Here is an 18,068-nt window from a genome sequence, read left to right on the forward strand (position 1 = left end):
GGCTGGTTAGACAGAAATTAAACTATTCAAGTGATATTTGTCTTAATTTCTCCAGTGAAATTGAATTAAACGTCTTGTAGTTTTGTTTGTCCTCCTTCTAATAACGCACTGCACACTCTTGCTTCACATGTGATGAAATATTAAACGCTCTGGTGACAAGAGAAGATTATTGCACTCAGAGATTTTAATGAAGGTGGTGAGATCAATAGGAATAGGAAAAGTTCGTCTTTTTCATTCACGTATTTCAAGTCGGATGGTTGTAGTGATCTTAGAAGCGCTTCACTATGAGACGAGGCTGATACATGAAATGTGGTGTGGATGAAAAGTAGCTGGATCTAATTACTTTTGTCCTACTTTCAATGAAATTCATCTTCATCAACAAACTTTCTCCACATCCGCTTTTGGGATAATGATGTTCTCTTATCCCACTGAGATTTGAACAGAGAGGGAGTTAACTTTTGAAATAGGCAGCGTTACTTCAGTGAAGGCAGACGGATTATCTGAGATGTTAATATCCATCCTGCAGACTTGCATACAGTAATATGGCGGATTAATTTATATTGGTGTATACATTTCTATACTAATCATTTCTGATTGGGAGAGTGAGGTTAAGCAACTCAAATGAGGGATTGTTTTCTACTGTAACATTTTATAAAGTGAAACAGAAATGTTTTCCTGCTCACTTTATCGCTTGTAACTCTTTCTCTCCTGTGCTGAGAGATGGGATAAGGTGATGGAACAGCTAATTGTCGGTGGTTAATGGATGCCAGACAGGACCAGGTGGATACAAAGAGGCAGTTAGTCGTGGATGGCTTTGTTATCTCCAATGATAATTACACTCACAATATTCCAACTGTAGTCAGGTCAGCCGAAGGCTAATACCCAACAAAGCTGCATCTATTATCCCCCTACATATCCCTGTGACAGAAGAATTTGTGTCCAGGGATGCAGAATTACGTGTACATGAATGATGTGCAGATGCTTGGATTCAGTCCTGAAATCTCATCTATATTCATTGAAATCCTGCTGTCCTCTAATGCCTGGTGCACACTAGAGGATTTTCAATTCCTGAAGGATTTAAAAAACGTGGGAGGCCACAGACGTGATGACAGATTTAACCGATTTTAATATCTTAATTGTAAGAAGGCACACACCAGATAATTCAGTCAAGGTGCACGCACTTGGCATTTATACTAAACAATTTCAGATTTTAGGGATCTGGCATCCCCCAGAAACTTGCATAATCAAACACAACTTCAGAAAAAAACATTCACGGAGGTGGACTGTCAACATCAGATGGTTGCTCTTGTGTGTGCTATAGAGAGTTGAAGACGTGCCCCTTCTGGTGGACCGCCATGAGACCTTATTCCAGAAAAAATATGTAGGCGTGGTAGTGATGGGGAGGGCATATTTTTTGATCGGAATTGTGGCGTATATTACACATATGACATTTTTCAATTTAAAAGAAAGTCGCAGTTTGTCATAAAACAAATCAAAGTATAAGACTGTGAAAGGGGAGACTTCGATCAAGTAGGTAACATTAAGGTTTTGTCTGTAAATTACCATCACACCACTGGAACATAATCTGCTCAAATCTACCTGGGACCAGCATAAGAGGATGAGGTTTGTTCTTTATTGACACTGCTCACAATGTGGATCCAGAAACAAGCCATATTTATTTGCTTTTAAATGATATTGATGTGCTAATTAAACCATCTGGAAAATGTCTCTCATCTTAAATGTTTAATGAACTAAGTAATTGATAGTAGCTCTGTCTTATGTTGTAAAGGTAGTATCTGCTGTATTAGATCTTGTACGGCGACAGAGAAAATGTTGAAGGGAATAACTCGAATTGTCGCCATTACTCTCAGAATTTCCCTCCGGCTCCCGAAAAACACACGAAATCCAGTCTGGAATAAGCTTAAAAGAAAGACTGAATGAATAATATTAATGCTGATTGCGGCACTTATTTTGTCAATGAGCCAATCAGAGTATGCGGCTGCTTTAAAATGTGTTGGATGATGATCAGCACCAGGGAACTGGATAGCTCCCCCACAGCGAGCAAGACTGTGCTTTATTTTAGGGCTTGGTGGATTTATGTGGTAGGAAATGCAATTGTCTCAGTGAATGATTGTAGTTACTCTGCTGTACTGTACAAGGACTGTATCAGACTGTTACCCATAACCTTATGAACACATTAAACACTCTTTTGCATTGACTCCAGGGTGCTCCCATGGATGCCACATGAGCTTTGAATTTAACCGCAAGCAAACCGATGGACCTGCCAAATATATTGATAGTTCCACGTTGCTGTGAATGGTGAAATGAATCTGCACAGGTACTCTGTGTTGAGGATTGTTTCTTTGTGCCCTGAGGCCAGAGTCACTGCGGCAAAGACAGCGAGACTCCTCACCTTCACCCTGTAGTACAACGCTGCAACAGAGCTGATTATGTGCTAAACGTCACAGTTTCCTCTGCGTTGTCCTGGACATATGAGGAGAACTGGATACCCACCATTCATTCCAGTAAAAGCTGCTCACATGGTGGTACGCCACCAAGAGTTTCCCATTTTTGGACCCATATCACATATACGTGAGAATTAGGGCTGCTACCAGCAGATATTTTCATTATTGATTATTCTGCCAATTTATATTTATTTTGTTGAATTGTCTTGTCAGTACACTGAGGCGAACGGTAAATCTTATTTATCTTGTCTATTGCCAGTTAAAATGATTAATTTAGTTTGTACAAATATTTTCCAATTAATCATTCTCTTCATCAGTTTATTGACTAATTGTTTCAGATCGACTTAGAGTCCTATTTTTGGCTGAGTACTCTCATTTCCAACACACAAATGGCACAAATGTAATGTACCGGTTCAAGAGTTATTTCTGTATTAATCGATTTTAGTGGAAAACAAGAAGACCAAGTGAAGACATGAAATACACATGCAATTTTTGGAAATCTTTCAGGAAATGTTCATTTTAAGATTTTGAAAATATTATTGATTTCAGTGTTTTGTACACTTCACTGCACTTTCCTGAATTTAAAAAATCCGGCAGGCACATACGGCGAGTGTCTTTTATGTGAAAAAATTCAACATTTTCTCTTATTAGAATAAATGTGGTAGACTATGCAGACTTGGCGAAGGTATGCGCTCTCTGAATGCTTTGTTTTCTTAAGCATGCCCATGTTTTCACTGGCATCTCTGCCTCTGTGTCCTCTGTGTCCTTTCACTGAGCTTCAATGTGCTTATTGTACTGCTCACTTGGAAATGGAAAACTCAAGGGCAGTACCGTTTATGTGAAATTAGGTGCAGGTGTGAATTACAATGCAATTGTCTTGTAGCTCTTTGCGTGTGGGAATTTTTGATTAAAGTGTGCAAGAGAGGAATAATTTACATGTGTGTGCAACAAAAGATGGAACTTCCCAACTGTTTCACAGCAGTCTGACAAACTCAGTGAAGTCAATTAGACTAATACAAACACATGGTGGACTCAAAGGTAATTTTTATGTTTCCTTCTCTTACAGGAATCTGTTGGACCGAGACACTTTCTCCAAATCGGACCCATGTAAGTTCTCAGCTTTTTTTACGATGCTAATTGCAGCTTAGCTTTCACTTTCTCAGAATATGGTTCATTGACACCTCTTCTTCTTAAGCAAAGCTTTACTTTTTGCTTTTGCTGAGCTTAACTTTGATTCAGTTTACTCTGCTATTTCAAAGTGTTCCTTCAATAACTGCATATCATTTGCACAGTAATGTGACAACCTTTCTTCACTGAGAGCTACAGAAAGTACCTTAATGCATGCAGGGCATAAACGCCAGCCTTTGAATACAAATGGGTACCTTTTGGTGAGACACATGGTGAACCGCCATGAAGGCATTTTCTTTGATACTCCCTGAAGGATGGAGGATAGTGGAGACATTTAACATAATAGGGAGGAGGTTCAAGCCCTTTGTGTAAATAAGCTTCTGGGGAAATATCACACTCGTCCTGTTTTGTATTCGCCTGAAGATGAACCTTTGCAATGTATGACAGGTCACGTCGTGTTTGCCAGCCTCAGCTTTATTTTAAATAGCAAAATCAAATAGGAATCAGGAGACTCCCAGCGTTCAGAAATTGGAATTTGATTGCACAGTAAAAAATGCTCCAGGAGCCTCCAACCCTGCGTAAGAGCTTTTGTTCTTCGCATGTGGACGCCATACCCAGAATTTGATGCAGCACGGCATCATCAAGCTTGGCACTTCATTATGCTGTCAAGGCGTGTCAGGATAATTAATGATGAATGTCAGCAAAGAAGGAACAAAACAAACAACCATTTGAAGAAGCAGGACGCCTGATTGAGATTGTTAAGTGACGATGTTTTCCTCCTCTCTCCTTTCTCTCTCCTCAGTGGTCGTGTTGTACACGCAGGGCGTGGAGTCCAAACAGTGGAGAGAGGTAAGAGATCACAGCTGTCCCTCTGTCAACACAAGTCAATCAGCCTGTCTCCTCACCATATGACAGCCCGCTCTCTGTTTACAACACCCGCCCTACCCTTCTCTCTCTCAAAGTAAATGCTGTGAGTGCCAATCATTTGCAATTGATTGATCCTGCGAATATCCGTGCGCTGTTCAGCACTGTGTTAACTGTGACTGATTGGCTGATTAAGGTGACAGCGACTCGTATCGATAAAGATTTGCCTCTGCCTCAGAGTCCTCCATAGCTGTTGGCCACCAGGCCTTAATTAGACCAGAGAGGCAGATAAAGTAGGCAGAGCTTAAGAAAGACAGAGGGTCCTTTTGGGATTATTACTCGTACCTGTAATCTCAGTGGATGGACATAGAGAGAAATGGAGACTTTAGGAGCACCTGAAAGGAGATATTTATTTATTTCATGATGTTCTTACACTGATATTCCTTTTGTCCAGGGAAGCTTTGTGAACATGAAAAACTTTTTCAAAAGCTAAAAGCCAGCCAAGTCAGATATCCACCGTAATCAATACTGTACATGCTGTCAACAGGAAGACAGATACTTTTCACACTCAAATCCTTTCTGATTGAATAGGATAGCTGTGTTTATCGACTCCACAGAGACCCTAGTGTCAAACTGCTGCACAGTGCTGTGACACAACAGATGTAAGAGTTGGAAACACTCGCCTCAGTTTCAGTTTTAATCTGTTTCGTGGTTGCTATGGGCTCTCTAAAAGGGAGGATGGTTGAAGACAGGTTTTAGCATTACAGCTCAGGATGATGATATGAGTTTCAACATAGATCAGAGACTAAATCTCACATTTACATGGCAAAGCTGCACACACTAATGTTTGAACTTGTATTTGTGAGGACCATCATTGACACAAAGAATTGCCTAATATAACCAGAGCCATAGCCTTAACTTCAGACTTTATTCCAACCCTAACCCTAAAACCAAGACTTAAAGGAATGATTTTGGCATTTTGGGAAAATACGCCTCTTGCCAACAGTTAGATAAGAATATCGATACCACTCTCATGTCTGTACCTTAAAGATGAAGCTACAGCCAGGAGATGATGTGCTTGGCTGACCATGAAGACGAAAAGCAGGGGTGAAACAGCTAGCCGGACTCTGCTCAGCATCACCTCTAAAGCTCACTAAACACATTACTAAAACTGAATTGTAAAAACGACAAGTCACGGTTTCATGGGACTGTTTCTTGGCCGGCAGAGTAACTTCTTGGAGCGTCTGCAGGTTGTCTGCCAACTGCTCAGTGACGACAAGACTCCAGTGTGTTATCGATCTTCTTGTCTAACTCTCAACAGAAAAGAGAATAAGCGTATTTCCCAAAGTGTCCAACTGTTGCTTTAACCTCGAATAACCCTTTGAAGACATGAGGACAGGGTGAGATGTCCTCTCATTCAAAAGATGTTCTCATTCTCAAGGTTTAAATCTCAAAGAACTGGTCCTTTTAAACTTTGTAACTCATCTTGAGAACTGTGGTCCACTACTGAAATGTCTTAATTCTTTTGTGTGTTCTTTGTATTTTAATGTATTTGGGGACATCTGTATGTCTGCATGGTGATCACTTGTTATGTGTGATTGTTATTTCTATCAATCATACATTTCCCTGTGGGGACAATTAACACGAATGATTGACTGAATGATCGACTGGTTGGGTGTTTGATCAATTGTTTAACTGATTTGATGCTTAAAGGGGAACTTTGGATTTTTTTCAACCTGGATCCTAACCCTAACTCTAACCCATTATTTCCCAAGTGTTTTCAGTATATGTTTGTTTGGTTTTTGGCACTGACAGCCTCAGATTGTTATTCTCTGTCTTTACAATGTTTTTACAGAGAAATAAAACATTTTTCTTTAGCTTGATTCATTCTCCTCTTTGGCTTGTTTTTATCAAGTGAAGGTAGCAGTCTAGCAGGAAGTGTTTTTTTTGGCACAGTTTGGAAATGCACAAACATGAATCGTAGTTTCTTTTTTAAATCTTTAAGATAACACTAAGCTGTAGTCCAACACGACACACTCTTATACTCTCTCATACTCTCTCATTCATGTTTCCACCGATGTCTTCCTGCAACACCACAACTGTCACAAGACTTCAGATTGAGACTTTTCCGTGAGCGAGACCTGTTTAGACGCATTAACAAATACAACGGATCAAGCCGAACTCAAAAAAGAAAAGAAAAAGGTTTTATGTCTTTGTAGAGATCCTTTCTATAATGCTCTCAGACACCTTAATAATCTGAGCCTGTCAGAGGCAAAAACAAGCACTATAGTGGACTTACATTGAAGGTGTGCGATCGGCCCATTTCGTGGCTGCCAGCTGTAGTGCTCTCGATCAATAGCGGCCAATTACAAAAATTGTTGTCGCCATTAGTTACTGACAAAAAAACATGGTAAAATAGTGTTGAAAAATGCTTAACCTTTAACTCTGTGAGCTAAGTATTTAGGAAAAATGCAACTGGTTGAGAAATTAATTCACTGCTATGCTTGAAAATCTTTTTGCAATGGTAATCACTCAGAGCAAGGAGTGATTTACCACCAAGCAAAGCTCGGTGACTGCTTGTCATTCATTTTTTAACAAGACAAGTCACCTGGCCTTCACTCACAGCAAATCTTGGTGTTGGTAGCAACACAGTAATATTTAGTCGAGTCAGACAGTACATTTACTGATTTATATGCAAATGTAGACAAACACTAACTTCAGTATTCAGGCTGGAAGAGCCTCCTACACCTGTCACCTCTGCTTACACCTCCCTACCTCGAGCTTACAAAATGTGGGTGCAGCCTGAGTGTCTCTCCCTGAAAGAGATATGGGACTCTGCTTTCAGTGGAGACGACAGCTGGCTTTGTAAGCAGCAGACTCAAGCTGTCCCGCATTGATAAAGCTAAGCGCCTCTTTTTCCCCTCGGTCATGTAATGTGTTTTTGTTCTCCGGAGACTAGATATGGTTGGCTGGAGCACCTTTAACCATGCCACCAACGGTCTGTAATCCAATTATTCTTCTGCGGGACAAACTCCCCACTTTGGCTCCTTCTCCATCAAGAGAGGAGTATAAAAACAAATACTTATGGATAAATTGGATGCCTTCAACAGCTTCACTTGACACCTGTGCCCCCTTGACTAATTTTTGTTAGCATCTGCAGTTGAATATATAAAAGCTGTAGCTGCAGCCCAACAGTCTGTTACCACATGGCTTTAAAGTCTTCATCTTCAACTCCCTCATCTATAATTACTTCTAGTGCATGACAGGTTCTCCTCTTTCTACGGCTTTCACTTAATTGAGCACCTGACACAATATAACCTCCCCAAATTCAGGCAAAGCCTGGTTTTTCCACTTCCTAGACATTAATCTTTTTGCCGAGATGAATTGTCTGACATTACGGCTCATAATTAATCCTAGTAGGACTTATTGAAGAGGAAGTGCACAACGCAGGAGCCTAGATATCTCCGGGTTCGTTTCGGCGGTGGGGGTGGGGGATAGTTAATTCTATTGATTTGCATCTCTGGCTTAACCGACTATGTGTACTTGCCAAGGTAGGAATAATGTGCGGATTGGGAGATCTGTTATTTCCTCGGGTGGCTGTTCTTTGCTCTGGTGCTGATTTGTCCTTTGCTAAGTTTTGCCTGAGACCAAATTGAATATGATAGCAGCCCCCTGCTGCCACATTCAGCTCCTGTCATTGGAACAGGCTCCTGAGCTTTCACCTCCTTTTGCATATGCTGGAAGGGAGCTCTCCACATTTTCTGACAGGGTCTGAAGAGGAAGAGCGAGAGGAGAGGTGGTGCCACACAGCAGTTAAACTTTCATAGGCTTAGGCTCACTTTTATGTTTGATGGCAGGTTCCACTTCAGCAGAGCCAGATCTCAGACTGTCATGTGTTACACACTTTCATTTGCATTAGCAGCAGCATCTTTCTGTTAAAAGGACTCCGCTGCTGTAACGTTACTCACTGGTTATTCACACCTGGTATTAATAAACGTCTCCACATGCGTCTCAAGAGACCACATGTGATCGGATCTCACTTCCCTGCTCGATATGCAAATATACACCTACATGACATGGACCCAATATTTTTTACACAAAGAAAGAAATATTTTCATATATAACAATTGCTGACTTTAAATGAAGGCCCAAATAATTAAGAATTTTTCATAGACAGCGTTTTATAAAGCCTCACAACCCCCACAAAATTACTTGTTTAACTATCAGAAGTTTTTACAATAACAACAATTCCTTGTTGAAGTTAGCCAGGTACTTAAAGTGGTAGTTAGGCGGAAGTATACTGTGCACGTGCTCTTTGGGCCCCACAATTTGGAAGATAATAGTAATTTTAATGTCATTTTATACCCAGGAAAATTTTAGGAAATGAGGCAGTCTACCCTCTGACATCCAGTTCTCATTATACATCTATGGGTAAGACGCACTTTAGACAAAGAGTAGCAGATTGGCTCTTACAGTGGTACTGCGCCAAAAACTAAGACGTTTTGCAAGTAAAGAAACATCTTAATGTTTTGCGTTTAATGCTGAATTTACAAAAAGGTGAGCAAAAAAAATTTAAATTTTGCAGATTTGTCGTTTTGCAAAGTTTATTAAGTTTCTCCTTACTCAACAACTCTCATTTGTTTTACGGGAGTCTGGAGATATTACGGTTACTAGTTCAGTGGTGACATCAGTCGAAACAGGTGGTGTGTTCGCAAACATCTGCTGCGAACATCAGAAGGTAAAAGAGCCCAAACACACATTACAGTGAACCAAATGTAAATCAGACACCAGTTGAGCAGGCAGTCCTTGAATGAATATTGCCCATGACACCCTCTTGTACACTCTGATTAAAAAATGTGGTCTGGCCAGACCACCTCCGAATGTGGTCCAAGTTATTGGATCTCAGTGGGTCCTCAATGCATCTCAGTTGCATTCACACCTGTGCTCAGAGCTACCTACTTATGACTGGATCACTCAGGATGGATGTTAATGCCAGGTGTAAACAGGTTCTCTGTATAGCTCCCCTGTTAAGTCTCACTTTGAGTTTTACCCACTGAATGTAATCACAAAGGTGTGAGCCTGTAATCCTGCTGTTTCATCTCCTCATTAAGCCCTAACACTGCTGTTATTAATTCACTGTGTCAGTTTATGGTAACACTTTCTACTGGGGATCTTATATTTATGCGGCTCAACATCAGTTCTCTGACTTCTGAATTATTCATTTTGGATATAATTAATGTGTGTGTGTGTGTGTGTGTGTGTGTGTGTGTGTGTGTGTGTGTGTGTGTGCGGTGGGTGCAGCACTTTCTGTGTCTGTTGATTTGTTTATCAGCACATCAGCTCATCCGAAGGTCTTGCTCTGTAACACTGACAAATCCTGTTTTCTGTGCTGGCGGGTTCCCATTTTCTTCTTAACGCCAGGGAACAGCAGATAGTTTGCCATCTTCCCATCATCTGTGACAGTTCCCCTGTGTGAAGACAAATATGTGAAAGTCACTGTTCCTCTCTTGTCACCCCCCCGTTCTCAGCCGCTTATTTTGAAGTGGCTCTGAGAACAACAGTGGCATTAATGTGGTATTAATTAAAACGTGTAATTGGACTCAATAAAGCACTTTCCCCAGGCTTGCTCATCCCAGCACAAATAAGAAGAGGTGAAGAAGAGCTGACACTGACTTCTGTTAAGTTGGGTTGGGGTGAGATAATAGAGCGTCAGAAGCAGTTTATGTGCTGCATCAAAGGTCTGTGCTCACAACTTCCTCTGTCTGTCTGTTTTTTTATCTACCATCTCTCCTGGTTCTGATCTAGTTTGGGAGAACGGAGGTGATTGACAACACGCTAAACCCAGACTTTGTCAGAAAGTACATCCTGGACTACTTCTTTGAGGAGAAGCAGAACCTGCGCTTCGACGTGTGAGTTATTCTGTTTGAGCCGGTCCTCTGTGGACATGCTCAAGGTGCCGCCCTCTTCCAACCCAGTACTCCAATTTTTCCTTTTGTTTTCACCACAACCTTCTCCCTCATTCACTTCCCCAAACTGTCTTGTCTCACTGAGTCACTTCCCTTATTCAAAGGAAATATATTTTCCATATATGTAATTCTAATTTAATATTCTACACGTAAACATGTAAATATGCAGAAGTAAAATATACTCTGCCTTCTGTTATATGGGAACTTCATATACAAAGAAGAGGTGGCGGTGATAATGTACTTGCAGTGTATCTATATATTTTAAGTGATAGTTCTCTTACATATCACTATCACTAATGTATGTCTTAAAATGTACATGTCTTTAATTTTATAATATATACGTAAATTAACTTCTTCCACATGCCGAAATGTAGGTAGCTCCTCTCTTCCCTCCCTTGTCACCAGCTCAGCCCTCTCCTGAGGAATTATTCATCGGTGCAGTGTCTCAGTAGTCATTCGTTGAGAGGAGATTGGTATAAGGCTGATAAATATTTCATATAAAGTTTTATCCTTAATCTCCATACTGCTAAGCAAATCAAATGTCTGAAACCAAGTCCCATAAAACTCACAAAGACCCCCGTCCTCCCCTCATTCACTTCCTCCTCTTGAAAAGGCCAAACTACTGAAAGGGTTAGGAAGGTGCAATTTCATTTGAGGGAGTCTGGTTCATTTTCCTCCTTGTGGACAACAGATATTCTAAAAATCAGTCCTTTTTTTCCCCCTACCTCCAAGCGTGACGTCCCCGGTGAACTATCAGGGGCGGGGCTTCTGGTCTCTGAGGATTTTTAGACACTTAATGAATTCATTTGCTGTGTTATCATGATACGACTCTGGAACAGGAAAGGAGGGAGTGCATCCCCTCACAATTAGTGTTACTCATTTACATCTCTCTTTATCGCAGAGGTGGGAGCCCGGGCATACTGCAGGTTTAATTACTTTTACATTAAGTTTGACTGGCAGATGCTCAAAAACTTTCTCTGCATTGGTGGATTGTTTCGAAACGATCCCTCAGGCATAGTGCGGAAATTACATTCATAAACTATAGGAAGACTTCCTTAATTAACTGTCACATTATTGCTTACACTCTTTTTTTCATTGACCATTCCCTTCTGCTCCCTCGCTGACCCAGGTGTGTGATTGAAAGGCAGAAAATGTCCAAGCTGCAGCCAGGACTCTTTTATGGGAGTCTGTATTAATATGTTAGGTATTAAGTTTTGTTTCCTCTGTGATTTGTGGCCTCTTTCTGATTTCAGATATGATATTGATTCTAAAAGTCCAGATCTGGCAAAGCATGTAAGTGAAAAACCTTTCTTTCTTTTTTTTTTTCTCTGGATCAGTAGTTCGACCTTGCGTTTGATCCTAAAATTAGTTTGACTGCATGTTTCCACGATGTAGGTTTTATGCAAACCAAATTTTATGGCACCTAAATGCTCAAATATATTTGGATATAATGAGTGAATTGTTGCTTAATCTTCCAAAAATGTTTATTTTTCCTTCCTCTCCACCTGCTTCGGTTTGTGAAATGATGTATTTTATTCCTGCGGAGCCTCAATAATCAAAGTGTCACTTGCATCTGGCACACCCTCATTACCTTGTTATTTAAGATGAGAAATGAGGCATTGCACATCATTATCAAAGCTTTTCAACACATTTCCCCGTGTGCTCTGTAGTGTTGTTTGCAATTAAGATTTGCATTTCCAAGGCAGCGTACAGTTCTTCAAAACAACATGCTTATACTTATTTAAATGGCAGTATTGTCTGAAAGTGACAGCTTTTTACTGTAGAACATACATTCAGGTGTGCTCATTGAGGCGAATGTATGTTTACGCTGAAAGCTTTGATAAATAAACTCCTACTCATACGACACGGATGCATAAAGAATATATTTGCAGCAGTTGGTTTGCATACTACCAGAATATTCATCATTAGTTACGCTTTTGTCACTGTCACGCTTTTATTGTTGTGTTTTGGCATTGCGCTACAAACCAACTGTTCCATGTGTGACACCCTTTGTGCCTCTGCTCCTTCTCTCGTGCTCTTTTACTTTCCCTTTTTCTTCCTCTGAGACTCTGTGACTCTTCACCCTCCTCTGTTGCCATTCTGCCTATCTGCTCTTTCGCACATCTTCTCTTCTTTCTTGCACTTTGTTGATGACAGTCTGGTATTTGAGTTGTGTGCCTTCTGTTCCATGATATGCTCTGTTGTGTGTCACTGCTGCTGCCCGGTCTCTCTCTCTTCCTCCTCCTCCTCCTCCTTCTCCACCCTGGAAGCCCACCGACTTTAACGTACGTGTCTGCCTCAGACGTCCTTATTCATAACCGTACAATGTTTATAACGATGCTTAACTCCTCACCGACTTTCCTTGTTACCCCCCCGTGGTCCACCTGAATGCCCCCATCTTTTGCCCCAAACCTACGTCTCTCTCCATCCCACTCTCCCCATGGCAGGACTTCCTGGGACAGATCTACTGTACACTGGGAGAGATTGTGGGCTCACCTGCCAGTCGCCTGGAGAAGCCTCTAGGGTGAGTGTTTATTTTACTGTTCTTTGTACAGGACAAGGAATAAGAGCCTCTCAGAGCTGGGAAGAGGTTTTTCCTTTACTTATTCTCTCAAGGAGACAAATAGAACAAATTTAACTTTGCAAACACGAGTTCCCAGATATTATCAGATAATGAAAACTTAGTGCCACCTCTAAGCCTACTCAGACGTGACATGTGTCTCCTGCTGGATTTCACGCATTCCAGCAAAGATGAGAGGATGATGAATATGTCTGCCTTTCAGAGCCATCTGTATCGTACATTACACCGCAAGATTAGACCCGTGTGCTTGGATGGGAATGGGTAATTGAACACGACCGGGGGCTTCCTCAATACAATTACTGTCATTAGGGAGGCGATCTAGCACGGAGAGTGGATTGAAGTCGGCGTCAGACACATGGCGCTATCAACTGCTTCAACGCAAATTGGGAAATATGAAGCCCTGAAGCCATTGGCACCCACGGATGTGTGTGTGGTTATGTAGTGTCTTTTTTGGTTGGGAGAGAAGGACGGTCAGACCAACTACAGAGCTTGTGTTTGTGTGATGCTGTGAAGTGCTGTGTGTGTGCCTCTATGTGAAGTATGAGGTGGTGCTGGCCCCGGCAGTGGGGGGTTTGTGTGAACAACAGAGCTTTGGTGTCGACTGCGAACTCTGCCAGGGACTGGTGGTGGTGGATTACAGAGCTCGGTGCCCTTCAGCGCTGAATAAGAGGATGAGCAGGATCAAGAGACAGTTTTCACCAGTATGCTGTAAACTAGGCTTCACTCTCCACATCAGAGACAGGCAAGAGGCTCAGGAGCCCCTCAGACATGATGGACAAAGGTATTGATTCTGCAGCTTCAGCGGGGCACCTTGATCTCCGCTGAGACTCCGCACTGATGCAACACCCAATTTAGCTGCAGCAGAGGGCGATGATGATGATACGGTTGCCGTTACAGACCACAGTTTAGTGAACAACTAAAGAAATGAGCCCTTATGTGTTGCTATTAACTCTCCAAACAGCTTTTATGTTAGGGAGTAGCAATTCAGAAACACAGGGAAAGTATAGGTTTCTGTTGAGTCTTTGTTCCCGGTGTCATTCAGTTAAAGGGACATTTTTATTCAGCCCTGTCCTTTTTAAATAGCTAAACAGTGTCCATGGGTAATAGAGTTTTCCCCTCCTCGTGTGATAGACGATAGATCAGAAGTTGTTTAATGGCTATGTGCTCCATTTCCTTGTCATGCACCCAGACAGTGACAGTGCCTCTCTGGTCCGGAGCTTTGAGGAAACGTCTCCCGCAGGGACTGAGGAAATCTGTTAGCCATGCTTAAACGAGCCTTCCCAAGGCACACTGCGTCAATGACCTGCTTAAGAAGCACATCAGCACCCCTTTCCCTATTTTCCACACTTCATCTCTCATTTATCCCCCCTCCTTCCATCCACCAGATTCTTTTTTTTCTAGCTTGACCCCCTTTCTCTTCATTGTGTTGTCCCTTTCTTTTTGTTCCCCCAAACCTCCTCCCTCTCTCTTGTTCCGCCTCCGTTTCACTCCCTCCTCCATCCAGCAGACACTCACAGATGTGCACTGACTGTGAGGACATATTACTGGCTTATCCTTGTCATATGGAAAACATAAATGCAACTCACCTCACAAACCCTAACCCAAAAATGAAGCTTCACCTCAAAGCCAAGTCTTAACTAGGAAATGTTTGTCACCAGATAGACGGTGAGTCCACACATATCAGAGTTTGTACTGTACTGCAAATTTGCTTTTCCAAGCACATTTTGGAGGAAGTGTGATTTGTGCATGGATCGCATTCATTGATTGATTGGCTGCAAAGACAGTCGAGAAACGAAGAGAGGGGGATGATGCAACAAAGATCCCTGGCTGGTATCAAACAAATCGAGGCGTTGGGGTTAAGTAACAAGTAATGTATTACACATTACTTGTTACTGTTAAAAATAGTCATGCATTACTTTATTTATTTACACCCTATAGAAAATAATTTGTTACTTGTTACGCTATTTTTTCATCACTTCACACATTGACTGGATTGCCTATAACATTAAAACCTCACATCCCTGTGTATCAGCACAAATCCCTACCTTAAGGATCCACAACTTCCTTTTATGCACTTTAATGCCACAAAGCCGACATCAAAAGTTGGTGAAAACCAGCCCAAAAAGCACTTCAAATAAAAACGTTGCAAGAACAAGGCTCATTTGCACGCCTAGGAGAATCAAGGCGACACTGGCAGTAGGCTATAACTGCCTAATACAAATCTATATTGATATAAAAGAGGTTGACCTTCCTAACATCGCCTAGTGCAAAGATTGTTTCCTCAAAATAATCAGGATGTTTGGTAGTCGGTAGTGTCCTGAGGGCCCCTGTCCTCTCCTCTCAGCCACTGCACTTTAAACTTCTGCGATGTGAACAACTTCTGTAACACAAGTAATTATGTTTGCATAATTAACATAATTATTTTCGTTAGTAACTGTAATGTGATTCCTGAATTTAGGAACAATAATGTGTTACTGCGTTACAGACAGAAATCATTAGGTGGTTGTGCTTACAAAACACAGGACATTGACACTGGAGACCAGGATTCAAGTCTACCACTACACTTGGTTAAAGTCAATGAAAGATGGTGGTTTCAATTCAATTCAATTCAATTCAAAAAACTTTATTTGTCCCCGGGGGGCCATTCAAGGTAAGGCACGTGGAGCATTTGTACACAACACAACATTTAACAGATATACAGCACAACACAGAACAATAAGCTAGTTAAAATAAAAAAAATTAAAAAATATATATAAAAAATAAAAAATGTAAAGGTATAAAATATAAAGGGTTATAAATAGAATAAGGAATCTAAGCAGTATCTACATAAGGTGCAAGTTGAGGTAGATTGAATGTCTGTATAAATACTATAAATATCTAAAGATAAAGTGGGGATGTGTGTAGATTATTGTCCGTTAGCAGGATGGGGAAGGGGGGATGGGGGGGTCCAGGGTCCAGAGCAGGGAGGCAGCGGGGCAGGGATGGTTGGGAGTTGAGGAGTTGAACAGCTTATTAGATTGTTGAAAGTTAAGATGTCACCTCTCGTGCCTTCACTGAAGCAGCTCTAATCAGGACCATGACCTTTTGCTAACTTTAACTTTGTACTTTGCAAAAGAAAAAAAATAAAGCAGATATTGTAGGAAGTTAAAGGAAACACAAATCTGACAAATAATGTTTTCCATTCGATACGTTTGGTGTTTTTGCAGCGGCGGTGAACAGTTACAGATATGTTTAAAGTTCCATGTAGACCGAATCACAATGTCTTTTTTCACGTTATTTCAAAGCATACAGTACACATCTTACTCATCTAAAATGCACATTATCTCATTAATAACAAAACATTCACTAATGTTAGTTTGGAGACCTAATTTACCTGTTGGGTCACATACTAAAGAAATGACAGCTTGACTATACCCAAAAATAGGAGTTAGTCCAGAAGGCGCTGTATCTCCACAATGCAAATCAACTACCAGTTTTCTTCGCGGAGGTAGCATGATGTCTTGGTGATTCAGTCTATTGATTGTTAAACACTTAATCCTTGCAGCATTACATTACTTTCCAAATGTAAAGAATATGCCAATATAAATTATCTGCATATGAATTTAGTTTTAAGAAGATAGGTTGACTTACATTCATTCCCGAGTCTTTCATCAACATTAACCATATTCACTGCATGGTTAATCCCAGACTTTCCCTTTACTCAACCTTCATTTTAACAAATCTTAAAACAAATGTTTTGACCCCCAAATAAATGATTTGCTTTGTGAGGACTGAATTTTGGTGCGATTATTCATCATGTTGTGGGATTTCTGTCCTCACATTGTGATGAATACATCTTGCACATACACACACAGACACGCAGAAACGTAACCTGCTACTCAATGCTTGGTTCAATAACTTACCTCAATCATTTCTGAATTTGTACATGCCGTGCACATGGGGACAAGCGTAATGTTCTGTTATTCGCCCCTGAGAAAATTTCCACAAACTTATTTATCTTGGGGAAAATAACAAGTCAGATGAGATGTATGGCTTTTCCTACATGCCTTCATTAAGACAGAAATGTATGCCAGCTGAGGAATGTGAGCTATGGAGCACTGAAGTGACACAATCCCTCTCTGTTTATAATCTGCTTTTAATGAGAGGCATGCATCAAAGTAATTGGTTGCAGAGGAAATGTAAAGCCAAATGATTGACTGATGCAGAACGGCATCTTTTCCTGAAAAACATACAGCTCTTGTGGCTGTAATTATCTGTATAGCTTGTGGATAGGAATCATGTGTGTATAGGTAACATGATACTAGAGTTCATTATATAAATGGCGGTAACCTTTTCTGTTGGTATGGTAAATTATACCACACACTGGAGCATATGAATGCAGCGCAACATTAGCATGTTAAACCCATTAGCCCACTTCCAGGCAGGAAATGAACCATAAAAAAACTACAATGACTGTCGTGGGTGTTGTGGTTGTACCCATGGGAGCCAAGGGAGGAATGGGGTTTGTACAAATATAGAATAGTGTATATAAAAAGTGTGCATGTTAAATGAATTAAGAGCCATAGCTCCCATCAAAGGTTCATCTGAACTGTGTCCTCCTGGGTGGACCAAAGCCATCATCAAAAGGCATAATATTGACACTCAGTTATCTCCATATGAAGTGAAGAAAGAAGTAAAGGAAAATATTTAACACAGTAAAAAAACTATAGTAAGCACTGTTAAAGTTAACGTAAAATACATGCCCTGCTAGAATGTAGCCTGTATGTGGAGGTGCAACAGAAGTTATTGATTTTATGCCATTGGCACTGTCATCAGTGTGACAGTATGTTACTGTATTTTCTTTAAGCCTTGACCATAAGCAGTTGAGATGTGTCTTTATGGCTCAACAGATCCCTCAGCCACAGTGGTGCTTTGAATGCAAAACTTCAAAGTCAAAGGCCAAACAGGAATTAGATTGAAGCGAGCCCAAGGGCTTCACTCAAAAATGAAACAATAAATATGGAGGAGATGAAAGTGAAGTGAAACTGATTTTCTCTTTATTTCTTACTTGTTCTGATAAAGACA

The 18,068-nt window shown here is 40.9% G+C and overlaps 1 protein-coding gene across 2 annotated transcripts in view; it reads left to right on the forward strand.

The window, feature by feature from the left end:
- The window catches only part of cpne5a (copine Va), a 77,986-nt gene that overhangs the window by 10,092 nt on the left and 49,826 nt on the right, over nucleotides 1-18,068 (forward strand). Inside the window, exons 2-7 of one of the 2 annotated variants that reach the window (XM_084366636.1) lie at nucleotides 3,532-3,572; nucleotides 4,396-4,442; nucleotides 10,263-10,366; nucleotides 11,677-11,716; nucleotides 12,694-12,708; nucleotides 12,871-12,947. In XM_084366636.1, coding sequence (XP_084222762.1) covers nucleotides 3,532-3,572; nucleotides 4,396-4,442; nucleotides 10,263-10,366; nucleotides 11,677-11,716; nucleotides 12,694-12,708; nucleotides 12,871-12,947 — 324 coding nt within the window. The remainder of the gene's footprint in view (nucleotides 1-3,531; nucleotides 3,573-4,395; nucleotides 4,443-10,262; nucleotides 10,367-11,676; nucleotides 11,717-12,693; nucleotides 12,709-12,870; nucleotides 12,948-18,068) is intronic. The other variant, XM_084366635.1, reaches the window with a different exon arrangement.

This window comes from Pagrus pagrus, assembly GCF_965226575.1.
Source record: "Pagrus pagrus genome assembly, chromosome: 11".
Lineage (NCBI taxonomy): Eukaryota > Metazoa > Chordata > Actinopteri > Spariformes > Sparidae > Pagrus > Pagrus pagrus.